General features: G+C 33.8%; 1 protein-coding gene across 1 annotated transcript in view; it reads right to left on the bottom strand.

The window, feature by feature from the left end:
- The window catches only part of TTN (titin), a 299294-nt gene that overhangs the window by 99685 nt on the left and 175219 nt on the right, over positions 1-24390 (bottom strand). The window contains 32 exon segments of the mRNA XM_049772873.1: positions 1132-1398; positions 1508-1632; positions 1722-2130; positions 2217-2495; positions 2588-2854; positions 2956-3222; positions 3368-3536; positions 4548-4645; positions 6356-6622; positions 7094-7217; positions 10721-10863; positions 11842-11968; positions 12379-12518; positions 12611-12877; positions 13999-14265; positions 14376-14642; positions 14763-14889; positions 15054-15193; positions 15465-15728; positions 15862-16128; positions 16790-17053; positions 17144-17270; positions 17568-17707; positions 17854-18129; positions 18364-18642; positions 18806-19207; positions 19739-19789; positions 21645-21734; positions 22079-22141; positions 22434-22523; positions 23126-23200; positions 24047-24127. Coding sequence (XP_049628830.1) covers positions 1132-1398; positions 1508-1632; positions 1722-2130; positions 2217-2495; positions 2588-2854; positions 2956-3222; positions 3368-3536; positions 4548-4645; positions 6356-6622; positions 7094-7217; positions 10721-10863; positions 11842-11968; positions 12379-12518; positions 12611-12877; positions 13999-14265; positions 14376-14642; positions 14763-14889; positions 15054-15193; positions 15465-15728; positions 15862-16128; positions 16790-17053; positions 17144-17270; positions 17568-17707; positions 17854-18129; positions 18364-18642; positions 18806-19207; positions 19739-19789; positions 21645-21734; positions 22079-22141; positions 22434-22523; positions 23126-23200; positions 24047-24127 — 6219 coding nt within the window.

Below are 24390 nucleotides of genomic sequence, written 5' to 3'. Positions count from 1 at the left end.
AATATATTATCTTCCAAAAATAGCAGTAGAAGTCAATAGAAAGCAAAACAACATGACGTTTTTTACTCTTTTTTTAGGGTGAAAGGGGTTTAGGCCCTACCCTGTGGTGCTCACAGAGAATTCCTGCTCTGTCACTCAATAGTGACTCCTGGCACTTACTTGCTGGGTATCAACTGGCATTGGATGCATTGCAAAGCCTCTTAATGCTTGGACTAGCTCTATAGCCCAGCATGTTTTTTTTTTGCTCTTTTAAATATTATATTTTATTGACATATCATTGTCTTATAGTAGTACATATTTTAGATGGAAAAATTACAATTCCATATATGAATACAGTATACCCCCACAAATGTCTAGTTTTCATCAAAGGTTTAAACATAATAGAACAAGAAACTATTTTTCTTATTGTTAATTTGGGGACTGTAAGTCAGGAAATATATATAGGGATGAAGCCAGAATAATAATACAGAGGTAGGGCTTTTGCCTTGCATACAGCCAACACAGGCTGCCAGAATGTTCTTTTTTTATTTAAACAACTTTATTACATACATGATTGTGTTTGGGTTTCAGTCATGTAAAGAACACCACCCATCACCAGTGCAACATTCCCATCACCAATGTCCCAAATCTCCCTCCTCCCAGAATGTTTTTTTAAATAAACTAGATACCTCCCACTTTGCTCAAGAAAAACCAATAATCATGTATAAGCCAATTAATAGATATTTCATATTGATCCAATTAATAGATGTTTTATATTGATAATTCATAAAATATATTGAGAGCTAAATCAGAGTGTGAAAGAATAGCCAGCAGGGTTATGAAGAAAACAGGACCTGAGTCTAATTTTGCTGAGAAGAATAGGCTAATACTAGAAGTTAATTAAATCCATATAGTTGTAGAGGTTGCATGCACTAGGAACTGTTCAAAATTTTGGCATGTGAAGAGGATGACTTTTAATTTCCTCTTACTTAGGACATTTTGTATAAGAGGAATGCAAATAGTAAACACATGAATTGAACTTAACAAAAATAAAAGTCTATATAAACATTATCTTTCTCATCAATTCTGCAATCTGAAACTGTTACAGTATCTATGATATTTGATATTTGAAAATAAAAGAAACGGCCTTACCTGCCAATTCAAGCTTAGCTGTGGCTTCTTTGTCTTTGGCAATAAATCTGTATTCACCCTGGTCACGGGGCTTAATGTCACAAATTTGTAACCTATGTATCTTTCCTTCACTCATCATTTGATACTTGTCACCAGGAACAATAATCATATTATTTCTTAGCCACTGGACTTCCACCTTATCTTTGTTGAGCTCAGCGAAAAAGACAACATCAGAGCCAGGGGCTTCAAGAATATCTTGGGGAGGCCTGATGATTTCAACAGGGATTTCTAAAAAAAACAAAAAAAAAAAAACAAAAAATATAAATATTTTTGTACTTGTATTAACTACTTTATAAAATATGCCAGTAGTAACACCAATTATTCATTTAATACGCACCTTCCACAAAAAGTCTGGCTCGAGATTTCCTATCTTCTATTCCACAAGCATATTCACATTCATCGTCCAGCCTGCAATCTTTTATGATAAGTCTATGTATACTTCCATCTTTTTCAAATGTGTACCTATAGGAAAATATTGAATTGGTTAGCTTGTATAATAACCACTGAATTGTCTGAAGTATTGCTATAGAGATAAAGGGACCTTCACTTACTTTTTGCCTTCTTTGATTTCTCTTCCATTTCTGTACCATTTTACATTTGCTTTCTCTCTGGAGAGTTGGCAGGAGAAGACAGCATCATCAAACTCAGTGACTGTCTGGTCTTCCAAGTGCTCCACAAACTCTGTAGGAGCTTCTATGATGAGAAGCTCAGCAACAGATTGATCTTGCCCAGCAGTTACAATGTATTCACCCTCATCTGGGAAGCCACAGTCTTTAATGATGAGAGAGTGCTTGTATTTATCAATTCTATATGTAACACGGTTGTCAAAAGCCACCTCTTCTCCATTTTTGGTCCATTTTAGTGTTGCGTTGAGACGATTCACCTTGCACCAGAATGTGACAGATTTCTTCTCCATTGTTTCAATATCTTGAAGAGGTTCAACAATCCTAAGGTCTTCCTCTGTTGTAAAGTAGAAGGATAATATTGCTTTGCTTTGTTTTTAGACGTTAATTTTAGAAATCTCTAATACTGTATATACCACTTACCTTCTACAATTAGATTCGCTGCACTTTTAACATTTTCACCTCTATGATTTGTTAGAGATATACTGTAGTTAGCTTGATCATCTAATTGTGCATCTCTGATTCTGAGGGTATAGATCAGGTCCTTTTGGAGAATAATATATTTTGCACTATCAAATATGGCTTCGTCGTTTCTGAACCATTTGGCTTTGGCACCCTCAGTGTTGACTTCACAGTTGAACACGCCTTCTTTTTGTTCCTTGACACGGGTGTCCTTAAGAGGAACTATGATCCGGAGTTTTTCTGAAAGAAATCAGGAAGACTTTATAGTATAAAGAAGAACCAGAGTGGTAGCAAGTGGTAGAAGCAAATCCATGTCACAGAAACAAACTCACCAATCACTGTCAAGTGAGCTGCTGCTCTGGCAGCTCCAACCATGACGACATAAGTTCCCATATCTTGTAATGTGGCATCTTTCACTACGAGGACCCTCTTTTTGCCATCAGCAATAATGTCATATTTATCTCCAGGTTCAAGCGTCTCATCATCCCTCTTCCACTGGACTTCAAAGCTTTCTTTTGATATAGTACAGACAAATTCAGCCTTTTCTCCTTCAAGTATTTCAAGGTTTTGAGGCTTTGAGATAAATTCAGCAGCAAGTTCTGGGATGAAAAAGTTGCAAGATATTGAAAATGCAAACATTTGTATTTTAAAGGCAACAACTATGAGTTTTTTAAGCTACTAGTCATTATAATTTTCATACCATGTACTTTGACCTTGCCATCAGTCTGAGAACTGGGAAGTCGGCAGCTATAGTTGCCAGCATCTTCAAGCTGAGCATTCTGAATGACCAGGATTCTCTTGCGTCCATCAGTAACTATTTCATATCTTCCTGTTTCAATGATCTCTTCATCCCCTTTGTACCAAACCACTTCTGCTCCAGGCTTGGAAACTTCACAGACCAATTTTATAGTGTCTGTTTCATTAACTTCAATATTGGCAAGATTTTTTGTGAAGACAGCTTCTTCTTCTGCAAGACAAAAAGGTAATAATAGTAAGATCTTTCATAGAGAGAGCTTCTTCTTCTGAAAGAAGAATGAATTAAAAAAAACAACCGGAAATTATTATTTTTTCCCCAGAATGTATAGTTCTGCAAAAAAAGGCTTTACTCTTACCTAGTACTGTCAGCATGCCAGAAGTCCTTGCAGTCCTCACTTCACAGGAATATTCTGCTTCATCATCCAGTAGACATTTATTGATGACAAGAATACGTACAGCCCCCTTAGATATGATGTCATATTTTTTTCCCTTTTTAATTTCAGCACCATCTTTAAACCACTGAACCTATTTAAGAAAAACAATTTATTAAGTGTCCTTGAGAAGAATTATGATTCTAAGGTGGGTTTTTTGTTTATTTTTGGGCCACACTCAGCTGCGCTTAAAGATTCCTCCTGGCTCTACAGTCAGAAATCACTTCTGGCAGACTCAGGGGGGCCATATTGGAATCTGGGGATCAAACCTGGGTTTATCCTAGGTCGGCAGTGTGCAAGACAAAAGCCCTACCATTATACTATCATCCCAGCTTCCTGATTCTAAGTTTTTTTTTTAAAAAGAAACCAATGAGACTTAATACTATAAAAAAAGAATCAGTGTTGTAGATACAAATACAGCTATACTCATAGAAGCCAAAACAAACTTCTTCAGTTGTTGTTAACTGTTCTGTCATTAAAATGGGGGCACATATATTCATTCATAGGGAAGTCTCTATGGAGGCTCAGTGGAGTACTTTAATATCATTCAGACCAATTCCTTTGTTTTCCAGATATAAATTGAGACTCAAAGGTGATAGGACTAATAGTAGTGGTAAACATTTTCTGTTGCTTAATTTATAAAAATAAAATTTGCTCATGTTTTTAAAATAAGGAACAAGATTTTTATTTTGTCTTTTGTTTGGGTGGGGTAGAGGAATCACACTTAGTGGGATTAAGGGCTGACATCTGGCTTTTTGCTCAGGAATCACTACAGGCTGGATTTGGGTGCCCATATGTGGTGTCAAGGACTGAATCCTTCAGACATGTGCAAGGCAAGTACTCTACCAACTTTACTGTCACTCCAGAAACCACAAATTTCATATGGTTCCAGTTCATATATAGGTGCATAATTAATAATTTTTCAAGTAACAGTAATTGAATATTAACAGAAAATTAATCAAGATTATATTTTTTCTTGTGTAAGTAATAATCTTTGAAAGTAAGATCATAGGCTAATAAACCTTATTTTTTCTTTTTGGTTAGATTAAAAAAATAAACATAAAGTTGTTTTATGATCCAAGTTAGGCACCATATAATTACAGACCTTAGCATTTTCTCTGGAAATTTCACACTCAAACCGAGCCATTTCCTTTTCTTTAACTTGAAGATCAGTGAGTGGTCTTAAGAATTCCACATGAGGAGCTGTAAGATAAGGTTATCAGAATTCAGTATGAGATATCTAATTATCTATTCTGATATTACTATTGAGGGTAGTAAGAAGAATTAGGCAAATGCACTCCACTTCACAGCCTAAAACTGGTTTTAAAACCATTTGAAGCACCCATTCATATTTGCTTCTTACATATTTGCAGTTTTCATAAAATTATGTGTCTATCCAACTGAATGTATCTATGTTTATTTATTTCTCTATAGCAAATGCAGTTCTTCTGAATGCTATCTTAAAGAAAAAGTTTTATGATACTACTCCAGAGTTAGGAAATATTATTTTTGTTAAGACAGTTTGGATAGTCTTTAAGAAATTCATGAAATTTAATGAAGAATCAATGTGAAGCACTATGACCAATTTATATCTTAGCGAATGATGATTCACAATCTGCCATTGACATCATATATATTTTGTCTTCAAAATATAATTTTCAATGGTGCCATATATAAATTCAGCATAACATTTGTACTTGCAGTAAAGATTTTTTAAACAAGAGATGATTTAAAAAAAAACACATCAGATTAATTTATCTCTATAAATCTGTGTATAAGACTGACAAACCATACCCTGTTCTTTCTTCTGAGGACTCCTTGTGAGTCCTTTTCAAGAGTACTTAGTCATTGAGATTCTGGACACAAATGCTGTCAAATAAGCTTGAAGATCTGCTCATTGCAGCTAAATCTTTTTGGAGTAGAGATAAAGTAGATGACAAAGTAAAGAAAGAGACCCAGAAAGCTACTCTGTCACATCTAAAGTAGAAACACCACAAAGCAGAAAGAATGAAGCAGTACAAGATGGAGGAGAGCACAATCAAAGCCACTATTCAATAGCACTGATATTTGGGAAGTCACTACGCAAGCAACAAACACTGTATACAAATATGCACTCAACAATGTTATGAATAACAAATAAATGAATGGAAAACAAAGCAGCAGGTGGCATTATGAAAGAAGTTACATTTTTCACTAGAGGAAGAAGTGGCATTAAAACATTAGACCTCTCTTCATTCAAATAGTTAAAATTTTAGACTTAGCTTCATCTTTGTTATCTTTATTTCTCAGACAGAGTATTATGCAAACAGGTGTTCTAAAGTGATCAGATTTAGTATGTGCATTGGTCAACTGAAATTTCATCCTCATTTTTTATTTGTTGCTCACACTAGAGAACTGATTTTTTCTTTCATTTTCTTTCCAAACCACTAGGATATCCCTAAAGTAGTCTTTTACTTGTAGACAGAGTACACAACACATTGAGAAGCCAACAACATTTGGCCAAAATGTGACCAAAATTGCCTTAATTAGAAGCAGCACAAAGATTTTTCCTTAATTTCTTCCTTTTCTCTTTCTTTTTCTTTCTTTCTTTCTTTCTTTCTTTCTTTCTTTCTTTCTTTCTTTCTTTCTTTTCTTCTTTCTTCTTTCTTTCTTTCTTTCTTTCTTTCTTTCTTTCTTTCTTTCTTTCTTTCTTTCTTTCTTTCTTTCTTTCTTTCTTTCTTTCTTTCTTTCTTTTTTCTTTTCTTTTCTTTCTTTTTTCTTTCTTTTTTTCTCTTTGTTTCTTATTAAAGATTAGGTTATATCACTATGAATATAAGTTGCTAAGAAAAGCAAGTTAAGCCAAGAACAACACACTAAAAAAATTGTTTTTAATCACAGAGTTGCAAGTGAAAAGTCCAGAGTAAGAATACTTACGAATAACATTTAGGTTACAGGATGTTTTAAAATCTTTAGCATCACAAGTATATGTTTTAATATCCTCTGGGGTACAGCCATGGATAATAAGTTTCCTGACCCTGCCATCAGCAATAATTTCATACTTCTTGCTTTTGAGAATTTCTGTTCCATTTTTGAACCATTTTACTTTTGCATTTTCTCTGGACACTTCACATTCCAATACTGCTGTGGCTTCCTCTTCAACCGTCTGGTCTTCAAGAGGTTTAGTGAATTCAACTGGGGGTTCTGAAAGAATCGTATAAGTTAGGCAAGGGATTTCTCTTTTCTCAAAGTGTTTCAGCAGCTCCATAACTTTCCTCTGGTATTATCTCCAGGGCTTTTTCTGTTTTTATAGTTTCATTTGTAGATTTTGATTTCCCTTGGATGCTTTCCTCTTTATATACAGAGGAAAATGCTTTTTAAAAAATCAAGAAAATAATAGTCAACTTTCTGTTGCTAAAGTGAGAAAAACTACTGCGATAATAGTTCTTTTCTCGGATACTGATTGAATTCAATAAAGAAAGAAGGGATAGAGAAAGAAAAACTCATTTTAGTTCATTTTAACTTAAAAATAGTATGTGAAAACTTTTGATAGAGCAAAAAATTGAAATTAGAATTTAAATATTTGGTGAACTTAAAACACTCATAAGAAGAATTGAGAGTTGAAACAATTTATGAATTTCAGCATTATACTTTTTTAAAAAAACATGTAATTACCTTTCACAATAAGTTTAGCTTGAGTTTTGAAATCTTTTGCTGTTAATTGGACTTCTCCAGCATCTTCTAATTTTACATCTCTCAGAGTAAGTGTATGGACTCTTCCTTCTGAACGTGTAACCACCTAATTTTTTGCAAAAAAATACAATTGAAGACTATAGAAGAGAGCAATTTATTCTATACAGTTGTATTCACTTTATTTAGGTAAACAATTAGCTAAGTGCTCTATGAATTATTTTAAAGATATACCTATGGTATATCTGATTTGATAGTGATTTTTATAAATGTATTGAAATGTTAAGATTATATTTTGGTTTCCATAATTATAATTATGTAATTACTAAGTGGATTTTTATATTAAAATTTCTTGACAAATTTCTGTGGTCTTTTATAAATATATAAAATATATTAACATATGAAAAAATATAGAATATATTTTTATACTGAGTTTATATGTATAAAGAGCTTAGAAAATATATTAGGCAAAACAAAATTTGCATATGAAGAGTTATAAATAAACCTTCCTTTTTTTTTTTTTTTGACCACACCCAGTGACGCTCAGGGATTACTCCTGGCTATGCGCTCAAAAATTGCTCCTGGCTTGGAGGACCATATGGGACACCAGGAAATTGAATCGCGGTCCATCCTAGGCTAGCGAGCACAAGGCAGACTCCATACCGCTTGTGCCACTGCTCTGACCCCTAAACCTTCCATTTTTAATGGAAAGTACCATCTAACAATGAGGTAGAACTAATTCTTCCAATTTGTTCTAGCTGATAAAATTATTTTGTAATAAAAATAAAAAGTGATTAAAGTAATCTGTAAAATTTCTTTATTTTCTTTAAAAATGCCAGTTAGAATGTTCACTCTTCATATTGCATCAAAGGACTGGGAATACAGGCTGGACCATCTAGATAGTAATAATAGAGTTGTTTTAGTTCTATGATCTAGAATTTTATAATATGTTGTATCATGTCTAAGAGATTAATTTTGCACTGCTTGTGAGTTATTAAAACTTAAAAAGTTTTAAAATTGCATTAAAGCACTGTGGCATTCTGTTTTATTTTAACCAGTGAAATTATTATACTGCTACAAAGAGTCAGGTAGGGGGGTTTAATATAAAATTTTTTTTGTTGAGCATAGGCACTAATATAACTATCTTAAGTGAAAACTCCAAGAACAGAGTAAGAGAAAATTTGGATATATTCTAGAAACACAGCTACTTATTTAAGGACATGGCATTTACATGGGTGAAAACTACTTTTGCAATGATGCCTTCCATAAATGAAAATGTTAGTCTATGCCTTATGACTAGTAAGATTCAAACATATGTGCAGATATAGCTTATCTGATAATACTTTGTTTTTATCATCTAAATTCTGTGAGATTGACTCTAGAATTCATTATGTCACCAAACACATGATTCAGAACAAAGCAGTTATCAATAAATAGCTATTATCAATGTAGGAAAACTAACAGATACTTTATAAAATTAAATCTATGAAATGAACTTGAAGATTTCTGTGATGAATTATGTAAGGAAAATGCTCGAGAGTTTCCATTTATAGCACTGTTAACTTGGAATAAAGGTATACTGTAATGCAACTTGCTTTATGACTATGATCAAAGAGGCTCAACATTTTGCAAAGATCTGATGAAAAACCTGAATTAAGTTAATAATAAGTTTGATCTCACAGACCTAATTTAAACAAAGACTTCAAATGGAAACAAAGTGTCAGTCTTACTTTATAGTTAATATTTAAGTTTTTTAAAAAAAGAGCCATTGATGTAAGAGCAACTTCATAAAAAGCTAACATTATTTTGTATGTTAGAATATAGAATTAAAATTTCTTTGCCTAAAGTGATTAAAGGTGTCTAAAGACTTATAGTCAGGTAATCATTTTTAACCTCCCCTAAAGTTAGTAGCAATATAGTTTTTTTAGAAAAAGAACTATAAGTAAAAATGTTAATAATCACATCTTAAATTAAATAGTACAGGTTCACACTAAAAGTAGAGACCAATATTTTAATAAAATCTCTTAATTTGACCTTAATATATTAGAGTAAAAAATATCCTTTGTCTTTAAGTAATGTTTCAATATTGAAGTCATGAATGTACAGATCTAGCAAGGATATTGGAAAGTCAATAACTCTGCCTTTAGACATAACAGCAATTAAACCACACTTAAAAGAACAAGTACGTATTCTGAAATAGCAAAATTGAAATGTAATGGTGCCTCAGGACTCCAATTCAGTATTTGAAAATTTCCCTCTAAGAAGGGCTTCCTCCTATGTAGCTTCTCATGCTACAATTTGAACCTATCACTACTTTTTATATAGTCATTAAAGAAGGAAACCAGCCAACCACTATTATTTGATAACAAACAGGAATATTTTAGTCAACTTTGACTAAATTACTATTAAATGTTAAATAATAATTTAATAAATTACTCTTTCATCATTTTGGTAGAATAGTAGTTTTTGTTTTAGTACTGTCATTCCAAGGCATTTGCCTTCTAATACTTCAGTGGCTCTGGGCTAAATTAGAAACTTTTTTAGCTATATTTTTGAAAGTCTTCAAAGTTAGCTTACTACTGATGCCTTAAGATACCACTCAATATAATTTCTGAAATACTGGAAAGAAAATACAGGGAATAAAGAACTACCCTTACTCTGAACTCATGTTGGACATTTTTTATGTATATTTTATTTCAGGAATTCAAAATTAATAGTAAGTTACCCAAATAATTTAAGCATACATTGAGTGTGAAATATATACAATTAAATTTATGTAAATTGCACTTTGATCTCTGAATAACTATTCTCAGAATTTACTTATGGGTACAATTTTGGACATAAAAAGATTAATATCAAGAGCTCGCCCATTATTCCCTTAAACTTCTTTTTTATTATTTTTAATTTTTTTCCCCTTAAACTTCTTATAGTCTATTTGTTCCTACATGTGGGTTACTACAGAACCCTTTTTTCTGTCAGAACCATCAGTTGCACTTTAAATAGAAGCCACTTGTGTGCCAGATTCTACAAAGCTCAAAGCACTTGAGGGTTAAAAATAACTTTGGAGAAATGCTGGAGGAGCAAATCTGCCCAGAAGTTATCTCAACTGCTTGATCTACTGCCTGAAATGGAATTTCAATCCTCTCCCTTTAATCCCCTTATATGCAGAACACTAGATAGCATGAAAGGATTAGCCATGAAATTTAGAGCCTCTACTTAGCAATTCCAATCAGAACTGTTGATCCTTCTTGTCTGCAAGTTAACCAAGTCTCTCGGAGAGCTAATGTTTGCTTTCTCTTGAACAAGCAAAAATTCAACTTTCAATTTTAATTGTTCAATTTGATAAAAAATTACTTAATAATAGTAAGAATATACATGGGGGGTGCAAAAAATAAAAAATAAAGGGGGGTGCAAAAAAAAAGAATATACATAAAGTAAAGTAAAAAAAAAACACGTTGTAATATCAGCAGAAAGCAGACAAGAGTGGGCCACGAAGAAGAAAAAGAGTCAAGAGTCATATAAAAGAGCAAAGAATAAAGAACATTTACTGGGACACAGAAGAGCCTGAGAAAAAGAAGAACAAGATTAGGCAACCAGAAGTTTGCTTCTTACCTTATCCCCAGGATTTAGTTTATTCCCTTTGAGATACCATTCCACCGGGATGTCCTCATAAGACAGCTCACAGTCAAACGTGGCTGTTTCCCCTGCTGTCACTGTCACATCCTTTAGAGGCCTCAGGAGACCAATAACCCGGGCTTTTCGAGAAGAAAACAGCTTTGGATTACTCATTTTGTAATTCCCAAAAAAACAGATGAAGATTTAGTTATCAATGTCCATTTTTGCTTTCTTCAAAAAGGAAAGAGCCAGAAGATGAACCACTATTTAACTCCCATGTGAACGTGGCCCCATGGTGCTGAGAAGGGGAGAGCTGGCGGCTGGAGAGCAGATATTTGTAGGGGCCCTTTGGTTCTGATGTTCAAGGTCAGCGAGAAATTTCCGCTGCATCTGTCCTCTGCCAGGCATCAAGTTGCTTTTGCTACATAAGGTATGTGGCTTCTAAAATAACCAAGACTCTGATTGGGAGAGGACAAGAGCCCCTCAATCACATAGCCTGTCCATTTCAATCAAACACTTCGCACCTTCCAAAAATGTTTTGCTCCCTGCCTTAGTTCTTGAGTCTAACATGCCCACACAGCAATTTTTCTTTATAATGCTGCAGTTGTACAGTAACTTAAGGAATACAGACTTTAAAGGTTTTGAATTAGATTTTCATTGTGAAGATCTAAGTTAAATGAAAAAAAAATTGCAAATCAGGAGGATCTTATTGATTAATTTTTTTTTTGCTCAAAAACAAGGTTCATGACACTTGCAAAATTTTAGAATTTAAACCACTGTGCAAAATATGGCAAAGAAGAAAATTTAAAAAAAAGTCCAGTAGTTGGGTTGGAGAGATAAGAGAGGTTATGGTGCTTGCCTTGCATGCAGTCAACCCCTATTTTCACCCCCAAATTGCATATGATCCCCTGAACATTTCTATGAGTGATCCCTGAGCACAGACCATGAGTAGTAGACATGAGCACTGGTAGTATAAGCCCAAACTACACGCCCCCCCATCGCACAATAGAAGTAAAGCCAGTTTCTGTGTTTAATTAATACTTTCTAGCAAATAATTTCACTCGCATGCATTTTCTGCAAAAGGACATAGAAGATTTCAGAAGGAAAAAAATACTTACGCTTTACTCGGAGATGTGCACTAGTTTTAACATTGGCAGCTTGGAAATCCACCCCACCTGTCTGGTCCAGGCGGCAGTTGTGCAAGATAAGGAAATGTATTTTGCCTTCTTCCTTGATCTCACAATCCTGTACAAAGAGAGAAAGGTAATTTCTTTGATAATCTTTCAGAAGATATAGTAACTAAAGAAATGCTTAAATTCTCTGATGAGACAATTTATACTTTTAAACTCTTTGTCTATATGTGTGTGAAATAAGATGTGAAACTACTATCATGAAAGTGATGCTTATCTTAGCTGTATCATTATGGAAAGACTAATTAATAGCATCCCAGAATATCCAGTTTTATAACTTCTATCCTGGGTCAAAAATTATTCCAGTATGACAGTCTGAGCCCATTTGTAGACGCTATTCTCTCTATCTGGCTTAGGGTCTGATGCCATGTTTTAATTGCCCTGCATGCACTCTGACTTTTTAACTGTCCTTTTCAATTTTCACACAGCTAGTCTGGGCGTTGACAAGCTCAGAAATAGCCTTACAGGTGTTTGGAGTAGTGCCTCTCCCTTGAGTTTCCAGTTGGCATGGATATCATCTTCAGAGATTTCAGTTTCAAAGCGGGCTGTCTCAGTTTCTGTCACCTCCACACTGTACAGGGGTCTCACCAGTTTAATTTCCCGATCTAAACAAATGAAACATCAGCAAATGTCATTAACCTCTGGCTAAAATGTCTCTAGCAGTCCCAATTGTGAAACACAAAGACAATTTCCTTACCCTCTATGTCAAGTTTTCCTGAGGTTTTATCTGTTCCACAGTCACAGGTATAGTCTCCAATATCTGATTTTAAGGCTTTCTTTAGGATTAGCATGCGCTTCTTGCCATCTGCCTTAATAACAACATTTTTAGATGGCTTTATTTCCTTGCCATCCTTAAACCATTTTACTGGGGCATCAGCTTTGCTAATTTCACACTGGAGAATCACTTCATCTTTCTCCACACCAGTATAATCTTGGAGTTTTCCTGTAAAGTATGGATCTCCCTCTGCAAGTACAGTAGAACAAAAATTTTCATTAGCCTTAGGGGGACAAAAGTCTCTTGAAACATTTAGAAAGCAGCTCACAGAATTATGGTTTATTTAAAATCATAGAAAACTTTTACTCATTTAATAAGTTATGTTTATTAGATGCTACATATTAAAAAATCAGTGCATAAGACTTATCAAGTTTTAATCCACCTATCTGAAGTATTTTATTAATAATAGTTTGAAAAACACTGAACTTTAGCTTCAAATAAAATGATATATTACTACATTTTGTTTACATTTGAATTCTTACAAATCTATTATCATATATATAGTTAAACTTTCTGAAGCCAGAGTGGTGGCACAGCGTTAAGGCGCTTGCCTTGCACACGGCTGACCTAGGAAGGACCGAAGGACCCTGGCATCCCATACAGTCCCCCAAGCCAGAAGCAATTTCTGAGCACATAGCCAGGAGTAACTCCTGAGCATCATTGGGTGTGGCTACAAATCCAAAAACAAAAAAAACAAAACCAAAACCCAAAAAAATCCTGATTCACATTATTAGCTTTTCTTTATTATCGTCAGTAATTTATATATATACATATATCTGTATATATATACGCTAGCTGCAATATATTTTGTTTAATATTAAGAGTATAAGAAAACAATGGCATTTATTAATTCTATGTTTCCTCTATTACTAAAACCAGAAAGCATTTTTTTCTAAAATAATTTTAACATTTATTTTACTGCAACAGAGATCAAGTGTAAAACCTTAAACTAGGAAGGCAAATTCTCTAAGCTAAGCTACACCCCTGGCTCTAAAATAAATTTTAAGGTGAGGGGAGGTATATTTGATTCTATTTTAACATGCAATTATATTTTTTATTTAAACACACAAGGGATCAATAATTAGTGAAGAACTTAAATTCTGATTTTAACTGACTACTAAGTGAGTTTGAATCTTTGAGTTTCAAATCCTTTTCAATGGAAATATTTCAGAAATAAGCCTAAAATATGTTTATTTTAAGGACAGAATTTCTTCATGTGATGTAACAATAAGGTTATTTTATATAATAGACCTTCCACACATTTCTACTGAATTTAATGCAATAAAATTAAGCAGGAAAAAAGCACCTACCAAGCACAGTAAGTTTAGCTTCTGAACTTATCCCCATTGCTTCTACTTTAATTTGAGAGGTATCATCTATGGAGAGATCTTTAAATGTAATTGAGTGAGTTTTCCCTTCATCATGCATGGAGACCAGCTTGCTGGTGTGCAGACGCTGGTCATTCTTAAACCAGCTAACTGGGATGTTATCATGGGACAGCTCCACTGTAAATACTGCACTTTCTCTCTCTTTGGCTGTTACATCCTTGAGTGGGGTGAGGAATTTGAGTCGAATGCCTGCGAAAAATAAAAAGTTCAGTAACATTAACATTTTAAGGCAGAAATAAAAAACGAAAAGCAAAGCAAAATGAAATCTTTAGAGGTAGCCTGATTAAAAAAATATTAACCTTCAATGATCAGTTTGCCACTTGTGTGCTTATCTTCTGCTTCAAAAATGTATTTTGCTTCATCTTCAAAAGCAGCTGATTTGATCACCATTGCATGCTTTGTGCCATCCTTTATAAGTTCAAATTTGTCATCGGAAGCCATTTCCTGGGTTCCTTTCAGCCAACGGAATGTTTTGGGCTCCCTGGATACCTCACATTCAAATCTGGCCTCATCTTTCTCGAAGACTTTAACATCACTGAGTGGAGTGATGAAGATAAGAGGCAATTCTGAAAGAAGAGAGTGATGCAGATAGAGTCAGAATATTATGGCCTGATCAGTTCAGGATCTCATAAATCCAAAAAGACGACAGTAATTTTGAGGAGAGTTGGCTGACAAGCAAAACATACCCTTCACTTTCAGTTTGGCTGCAGACTTAGCATTGGCGGCCTGGAAGGAGACCTCTCCTGTCATATCCAGCTGGCAGTTATAAAGAACCAGGATATGTTTCTTGCCATCTTCAATTATTTCACAGTCCTGGTGAAAATAACGTTCAGAAAGAATGTTATTTTCTTAAGTGGTTAGTCCTACCATTGCAAATCCTAATCAACAAGATAATTTCAAACCAGAAAGTGCATTTTTTTAAATCAAACAAGTTATGCCCACCCCCACATCTGAGTGATTAGACAATCTTGACTTACAGGTGAAGCAGTTAGTGGCTCTTCTTTCAGTTTCCACTGGCCATGAACATCTGGCTCAGAAAGCTCAATTTCAAAGCGAGCTGTCTCACCAACAAACACTTCTACACCATATAGAGGTTTTTCCACTTTGATTAGTCGAGCTGAAAGTATGTAATTATGAAATTTTGTGAGAAAAAAATTGAAGAGGGTCTGAAAAGACAGTACAGGGTAAAGGGGCCTGCTTTGCATTAGTTGTTTTCAGTTCAACCCCTGGCACTATATATGACCTCTATATCTCCAGGATTTATACTGAACACAGAGCCTGGAATGTTTCGAAGCATCATCAGGGATGGCCAAATCCCCCAAATAAAACAACTGAACAAAAAAGCTGCAGGTTCAGATTGGGTTAGTTTAGCATTTCTGAACACTCACCCTCAACAGTAACATCTGCATTTGTCTTGTCTGTGCCACAGTCACACACATATTCGCCTTTATCTGCCAATTCTGCCTTTTTGATTTTTAAGATGCGGCGCAGGCCATCGGTCTTGACAGAATGTTTGGGTGATGGAACAATCTCCTCTCCATCTTTGAACCATTTCACTGGCACATCTTTGCTAACTTCACACTTCAGAATAATCTCATCTTTCTCCACTCCAGTTTTGTTGTGTAATTTCACAGTGAAATAAGGATCAGCTTCTGTAAAGATATTCAGTAGATAACCAGAAGAATGAGAAATTGGAAGTTTATTGGACTCACAAGTTGCAAAATATTTAACGACTTCCCCTCCAGCATCCAAATCGGGCCCATTGCTATAGCTGGTTGCATTTACCTAAGACTTTTAGATGTGCTGTGGAGCTCAGTTCCTTAACTTGAATTTTTATCTGGGATATATCATCCAGTGTCACTTCTCTCATTTCTAATTTGTGTGTCTTGCCCTCAGATGAGATGAGTACTGTTCTGCTTGTGTGGAGTTTGACATCATTTTTGAACCAGATCACATGCATTTTTTCATGAGAAAGCTCACAAACGAAAGTTGCTGTTTCACCTTCTTTTACTGTTTGATCTTCAAGGGGTGATATAAATTTCAATCTAATACCTGCAAGTAAATCATAGATAATATGCTCAGACACCATAATTTTCATTGTATAGTTTTGCACTTCTACCTGCCCTGGTAAAAAAAAGATACACTACGCAAAGCATTTGTTAATTGTTTTTTTTGTTTTTGTTTTTGTTTTGGTTTTTGGGTCACACCTGGCAGTGCTCAGGGGTTACTCCTGGCTCTACACTCAGAAATCACTCCTGGCAGGCTCAGGGGACCATATGGGACGCCAGGATTCGAACCACTGACCTTCTGCATGAGAGGCAAACGCCTTACCTCCATGCTATATCTCCGGTCCCATTAATTGGTTTTTTAAATGGGACAATTGGGGGGCCAGAGAGATAGTACAGTGGGGAGGGCATTTGCCTTGCACATGGCTGACCCAGGTTCCATCATCTGCATCCCATATAATCTCCCCAGAACTTCCAGGAGTGATTTCTGAGCACACTGCCAGGAGTAACCCAAGCACTGCCATGTGTGCCTCCCCCCTCCCCCAGTGGTACTATTCACTATGAAAAATATCAAAAGGGTTAATGTGCTGTTAATAAAATTATTTTGGTATAAAAAAATGGTGGTGTAATTGTCATTCACAGGTCACTAATTAGAATAAAGTCACTATTATGTCTAGATGTTATAGTTTACTCTTATCAGCTCTCACCTGTAACAAATAATTGTGCAGAGGTCTTCTTTCCCTCTACCTCAGCAGTGTAAACTCCTTCATCATCAAAACGAGAATCATTAATAACAAGAATGTGTTTCTTTCCATCAGCAATGATATCAAACTTATCAGATGCCTTGATTATATCAGATCCTTTAGACCATATAACATTTGCCTCTCGAGTGAGAACACATTCAAATCTGGCCTGTCGCCTTTCTGGAACAGTGACATCCTTCAGGGGCACAGCAAAGTCAAGTTCGATTTCTGAAAATCAAATGTTCACAATGAGGTTTCTCATAATGCAAAGAGGTAAAGGCATGTTGAGTCCACTCTGTGAATACTTAAAGCCTATACCTTTTACAGTCAGGATGGCAGTTGTTACCGCATTAAGGGCTTGGTAAAGGACTTCTCCAGCTTGGTCTAGTTTGACTTTATGCAAAGTCAAGAAACGTTTTCCACCTTCTGCTTTGATTTCACAAGTCTGCGGAACAGTAGTTTTGTTAGCATTTAAATGAGATAAACTCCCTAAAGGGAAAATATTTTAAGTAAAGATTTCTATAGAGTTTTTAAGATTAAGTTACTAATGACAGTAAGTACAAATGCATGGTCATGAAAGTCTTCACACTTGTACAAAAAATAATATAACAAATATCCTTCACTCTTTGAAAGTTTAGAAGCCTAAAGTAATTACATTATATGGTAACAAAGGTGAATGTCAAATCTGAATAGAGTTTATTTCTTTTATACCACTAACAACTTAAGAAGGAAAATAACTCACAGGTGAGGGCCTTAGAAGTTCTCCCTTCAATTTCCATTGTCCAGGAATATCTTCCTCTGAGATTTCTGCATCAAAGCTAGCACTTTCTTTCTCATAAACAGTAACATCCTCTATTGGTTTAAGTAATTCGACATCACGATCTATATTGGTCAGGATGAAATACCATAATTATTTCAATGATCTAACAATACTATTTTCATGGTTTATGGGGGCAGTATTGGGTATGTTATTTTGCCTTAAGGACCTATAAAACTAATTTTTTAGAGTAAAAGGTAATATTTTATACCTCCAAGTGTTAGTTTGGCAGGGTATCTTTTCCCTTCAACTTCCACTGCATATTCATCAATATCTTCTGGCATGGCATTCTTGATTTTGAGAAACAGATGATTTCCATCTTTCAGTATTTCAGTCTTGTCATTTGGTTCCAAGGGGATTTCATCATATCCTTTGAACCACTTAATATTAGGAGTATCCCGTGCTATGTCACAGGTGAAAATAGCTGTCCCTTTGGGTTTCACATGCTGATCTCGAAGAGGTTTCACCAACCATTCCCTAATGACTTCTGTATAAAAATGAGGACAGAAAAATAATGATGGCCTTAACATAAGCAATGCAACATAAAAATTTTCATAGTAACTTTCAGCAATAGAGAAAAATGATCAATCCTGGACACAAACTACTGTAATATACATTGATATTCTCCTAATGCCTAAGATTGCTGATTTTCTATAACTGGAAAAACAATTATATTATTTTTGTATTATCTAAGAGAACAAGTTCTCAGCATAGTACTAACCTACTACTTTGACACAGCTGGAGCATTCCAAATTGTTGGCATTTTCCACAGTAACGGTGTATGTTCCAGCATCGAAGTCATCTGCATCATTAATGGTGAGGGCCCTCATCAAGCCAATGACACCTGGCACAATTTTACCAGGCTTTTCCAACACAATCTTTCCATCCTTTCTCCAAACGACATCACGCTCCTTATTTAATTCACAGCTTAGGTACAATGGCTGTCCTTTGATCACTGTGACTTCTTCTTCAAGTGTTTTTACAAAACGCACAGGAAGTTCTGTGGAGAATTTCATTAAAAAACCCTGATAAGAATTTCCAATACTGACTATATTTTTAATAAAATAAAATTTGGAAATAAAAATTTTGTCCAAAATTACTATAAAAAGTTGCTAATGGAGTTATTGTGTTAATAGAGACACATTCAGAAAACTGAAAATTACCTTCTACAATGAGTTTAGCTGTGGAGGTCTTTTCTTTATTTCCCAAACGTAAAACACAGGTGTATTCACCAGCATCAGAAAGTTGAACATCAATAATATGCAGCTTTCTATCTTTACCATCAGCAATAAATCTGTGCTTTGGGCTTTCACGAATGTTGCTACCATCTTTCATCCATGTAGTGATTGCAGTGGAGGGAGACACTAAACATTCAAAGATGGCAGAAGAGCCTACGGACTCAGCTTCAGTCAGGACAATGTCTTTGATTTCTTTCACAAACTTCAGTGGCACAGCCTTTAGCTGGTAGGTGAATGGGGCATCATCAGGAGGTTTCTCTCCACCACTTCCTGGCCTTAACTTTTTCCTTTCAGCTTCTACAGGGGAAGGAGTCTTTTTGGCTACACCTAATTCAAAAGATGACAAAAAAGTTGCTTTGGCATTTCTGTGAAGCTCAGAGAGTGCCTACTTAAATGATAAAACAATAAGAAACAAGAATGAAAAACTTAAGATGAGGCAATTGAAAAGTCAACTAAATTTATACTGTCTTCTTTCATATGGAAAAATGAAGATAGTTTAAAGAATCCATAAATAATAAATTATTTATCTAAAGTTTAAACTGTCAAGTTCAGTATCTAATAATTTGAATGTAAAAATATTAGGCATATAAAGAATATGGATAAAAATAAATATTCATAAACTAATGTGGTTCATTATACTAAACTAAAATTAGTAAATGTAAATCCCACTTGAATAATATTATAGATATATTATTTAAGATATCAGAAGACAAATTAGTTTTATAGACCCTAGAATATAAAGGTTATTTTAAGTTTTGATTTTTTCCTTGGACTTTCCTATGCTTTGATTTTTTTCTTTTAGATAATAGTTTCCATGATTGCAAAGTGACAATAAAATTTCAGGGAAATGAGTCTTACCTTTGATGGGACCTTTTGGTTTGGCAGCTTCCTCTTTAGATGCTTTGGCTTCTGAAACAAAAAGAGCATAAAAAAGAGCATGAAAAAATGCCCTTATTTCAGACTTTTCAGACCTTTAAACAGTCTTTACTCACATAGGGCAATTCATGCTCTTTATTATAAATATTAATATATGAAATATATAAGTTTTAATTTATAGAGAATAATTTTATTATGTGACAAAACTACTCAACTGGAGAAAACATTTGCAACAGTATGCAGAAGAGTTTCATTTTTTGCCTAGCTATGCCAAAGTATTGTCTATGTTTTATGATATCCCAAGGTAATTGTTTCAAAAATATTTAACCCTCAAAATACTCTTACATGATAAGTACAGTAATTATTCTGATTTAAAGACTAGAAAATTAAAATACTAAAAATTAAGTAAATTTGCCAACTTTCAAATGATTTGTGATGTGTTTACTCATGATCACTACACATAAACATAATTAATGGAGATTATCACCTAATTTATGAGCAACTGATAACACATGCCTAATTAATAAGTAAAGTTATACTTTATGCAGTTTTCTACTGAGTTAAGTACATTTAAGATTATTATACTCGGGTCCGGTGTGATAGTGCAGTGGTAGGGCATTTGCCAGCTGATCCAGGACGAACCTGGGTTCTATCCCGGGCATCCCATAAGATCCCCCACGTCAAAAGCGATTTCTGAATTCATAGCCAGGAATAACTCCTGAGCGTGACTGCATGTGACCAAAAGATGATTATTATTATTGATATAAATTCTCATATGGATTTAAAAGCTAAAGGATGGATCTCTTCTTTTTCTTTTTGGCCGTACTTGGTGATGCTCAGAGGTTACTCCTGGCTAAGGAGGGCTAAGAAATCACTCCTAGCTTGGAGGACCATATGGGACACCAGAGGATCAAACCGTGATTCATTTTAGGTTAGCGTGTACAAGGCAAACGCCTTACAGCTTGCACCACTGCTCTGGCTCCAGAATGCATCCTTTTTCTTTCTTTCTTTCTTTCTTGTTTTTTATTTATTTATTTTTTTTTGAGGTAAAAGACAATAAAATTTACCATTTTAAGCAGTGTTAAGTATACATCACAGTTGTATTAAGTACATTTTTTTCCTGGTTTTTGAACCACACCTGGCAGCTCTCAATGATTACTCCTGGCTCTGAGCTCATAAATCTCTCCTAGCAGGCTCAGGGGACCATATGGGGTGACAGGAATCAAACCCAGCTCTGTCCCAGGTTGGCTGTGTGCAAGGCAAACACCCTATCGCTGTGTTATCACTGTGTACAAAAAATCTATTTCCAATTGTAGACCTTTACTATTATCTCAATATGCATACTTGGAAAGAAAATGAGAAGTAATTCCACAGGCACGTAAGGAAGTTTAAAAGCTACTGAGATACCTATAAACATGTCTTTGGAAAGTGTTTGTTTCTCTCCTTTATTTTCAACAGCTCCCTACTTAATACTTAGCACATATGAAAGAAACAACAATGTATAGTCCAATTAAAAACATACTGAATCTATTCTGTGAGATAGGGTTCACAGCAACATCCCCAGAACATCGCCAGGACTAATCCCTAAGCACAGTGGGATGTGACCCTACACAAAATAAAACAAAACCAAAAAAATCTGGTAAAGGGGAGTGTTCATCTTTTATAATTGAAACCCAACTACAAACGTTTGCAATCATGGTGTTTAAATAAAGATATTTTTTTCAAAAGGGACAAAAATTAGTAGGAGAAAAATTTATCAAAACTCTTTATGAATCCTTACAGTGAAAATGATACCTATGTTTCAACATAAAGAGGTATTCAATTTTAACTTATGCATGCCTTTCTAAAACCACAAAATCAAATGAGCAATAAGAGATAGAAGAAATACCTGCTTTCTTTCCAACTACAGGCGCTGTCACTGGGGCAGTAATGGGAGTTGGCGCAGGCTCCACAGGAGGTGGTTTAATTGTTTTCACTTCTGTAGAGAGGAGACATTCATTGCATTAAAGTATTCATTTGTCACTTGTTGAAATTTCATTTGGTGACTAACTTGCCTTTTCTGATGTAACTTTAAAATAACTAAACAGCTAATTTTTTAGACTAACGGATCCTAACTACAAGATAATATATATATTCTCTATAATTTAATATACTTAAAGTATTGAATAAATATAATTATATATTAGTTTATTATACTGGGACATTAGAAATAATTTGCAGCACTGCATATTGACTTTTACTTATTTTATTTTATAAAGTACATATCATTTGTGTGATGCATAAGAAATATAATGTGGTTCATATTGAGAATAGCTTATTTACCTGGTTCAGGCTTTGGTTTTGCTTCAGGTTCAGGGAGAGGAATTGCTGGCTTAATTTCAGGCACTAAAATAATTCATAGTAATATATGTTAAACACAGCATATATAAAGTCAAACCAAAGTTATTCAACATCTCATTTACTCCAGTGTTTAAATGCCACTTAATAGATGAACAACTATTATCTAATTGCACATGAGAAAGAAATATTAAAGAAAATTAAACTAGATAAGAAGACCAGATTAATATCATATTCCCAAGTCATAAAGTCAATGTTAGAAAAATTTAAGTGGTGTGTATTTGTATTTTCAGTGACAATAAAATTAGTATTTTTAGAGAAAGTGCCAGTAAATTCATACCTTTTGTCGGTTCAGGAACTTTCCTTTCCACTTTTGTAGGAGCTGGAGGTGCTTCAACCTCATCAACAGCTTTTGGAGGTGGTTCTGGTAATTAAAAAATTAATATTATCCTTTAAATTATTTTAAGATTTGAAATACTTAAAAATCAACTGATTTGATATGAATAGATCAAACTGTTTTAAAAGCTCAACGGTTCATGAAATTCCCAGAGTCGATAAATTTCAATGGTCCGTCTCTCCACTTTATTACCATTGATTTAGCTTTTATTTATTCTACCCACTTCTTCCCCAAATCTATTATCTTTAAATCATAATATCTTTAAATAATAATTTCCAATAAATAATTTTATTAGGAATAGTTTACAGTTAAACATAAATTCACATAAGACGTTCCATCTTTTGTAACTATTTGTTTACCCTTCCCAAGAAGCTTTTCCTTAGCCAATTTGATTATCTCATAATCACTTCTACTTAAGGAACTTAAGTGAAAAGCAATAATTTAACAGTAAATATGAGGTAATAGAGGAATGATTTTGATAATTCTTACAAAGTGGTAAAACAAAAATCAGACAATAGAAACACAAATGAAATATGAAGATATATTTCTAGTTAGCTATGTTTACAAGATAAACCTTTTGTTAAGTGTCCATTTTGTTAAAAGATAATTTCAAAAGTCATTGCTGAAGTTCCTACCTGCAGGTTTTTTAATCTTTTCTACTTTTTTAGATTCTGCTTTAGGTTCTTCTTCTTCTGGTCTTTTTCTTAGTACTTAAAAGACAAAAAGGTTTATATGTAAACAAGCTAATAAAGATGTTGAAAAGCTTGACAGATGAAAATAATGTACAAAGCAAGAAAAAGGAAAGCATGCGACCTAATACATTGGGAGTAAAAATTTATACATACAAATTTTATGTTATTATTACTATATTAATACCACCACATAGTCATTATCTCACTATGTAGATAGTCTGTTCAGAGAGAAGTCTGAGATAGAAATGATTCAAAAATAAAAATAATAACATAAATAGCAGCAAAGTCTAATAATAATTCAACATTATAATATAATAAAAATAATTAATAAGTATAAAATTATTTAAGTAATTTTATCTAAAGAAATATAGTCCACAAATTAGTTAATCTACATAGACTTTTTAAAAATGAGGTTCTTAATTTGATTAAATTATTTGTAATTCTTTAATTAGTAGGAAAGTAATGTTCAATTTTTTAAAAATGTTATTTATTAGCTATATCACATTTTAGAAACAAATACTGGGTTTAAGCTTACATAGTTTGGTGTAATTAAGATTTGGTGTAATTAAAAGATTGTGTATTCTACATAATTTGATTATGAAAATGAGTTATGGTGATTATTAGTTTAGAATAGAATTAGTTTAGTTGTATGTATTAATGTTACAAATTTAAAAATACTTTGAATGCTCACAAAATTTCTATCTTCTTTTTTAAAAAATATGATTCTTATTAAATTTCTTAATTTTCAATAAATTCACAAACAGGAAATATAATTATAACAAAGCAAGTGATAGAAAAGTTTTGTAAGCTTTCAAGATTTTTGGTTATATTTAAAACTGATATAACATTTGAAAAATATTATACCACTTTTGAGAACAACTTCTTCTTTTGGTTGAGGTTTAGATTCAGGAAGTAATTTTCGAACTTTCTTTTCACCTCCAGGCACTTTTAAAAGAATATGATTTCATAATTTGAAATTTATATAAAATTGAATTGATATAAAAACCAAACCTCAGCAAGAAAAAATACCCTTCAAACTAGTTAACTGTAATACATGAATAATTTTTATTGCATACAAGTATCACAAAATTGAAAGTAAATGACATGCACTAAGTTATTTCCTCTGCAAACATCTATATACCCTTATGATAAAATTCAATTATGTCAATTGAAAGAAAATACACTCATTTTAAATGAGTATAGAAGAT

The sequence above is a fragment of the Suncus etruscus genome, chromosome 5 (genome assembly GCF_024139225.1).
Source record: "Suncus etruscus isolate mSunEtr1 chromosome 5, mSunEtr1.pri.cur, whole genome shotgun sequence".
Taxonomy (NCBI): domain Eukaryota; kingdom Metazoa; phylum Chordata; class Mammalia; order Eulipotyphla; family Soricidae; genus Suncus; species Suncus etruscus.
Note: the sequence above shows the minus strand (reverse complement) of the source record. Positions and strands in the feature narration are given on the sequence as shown.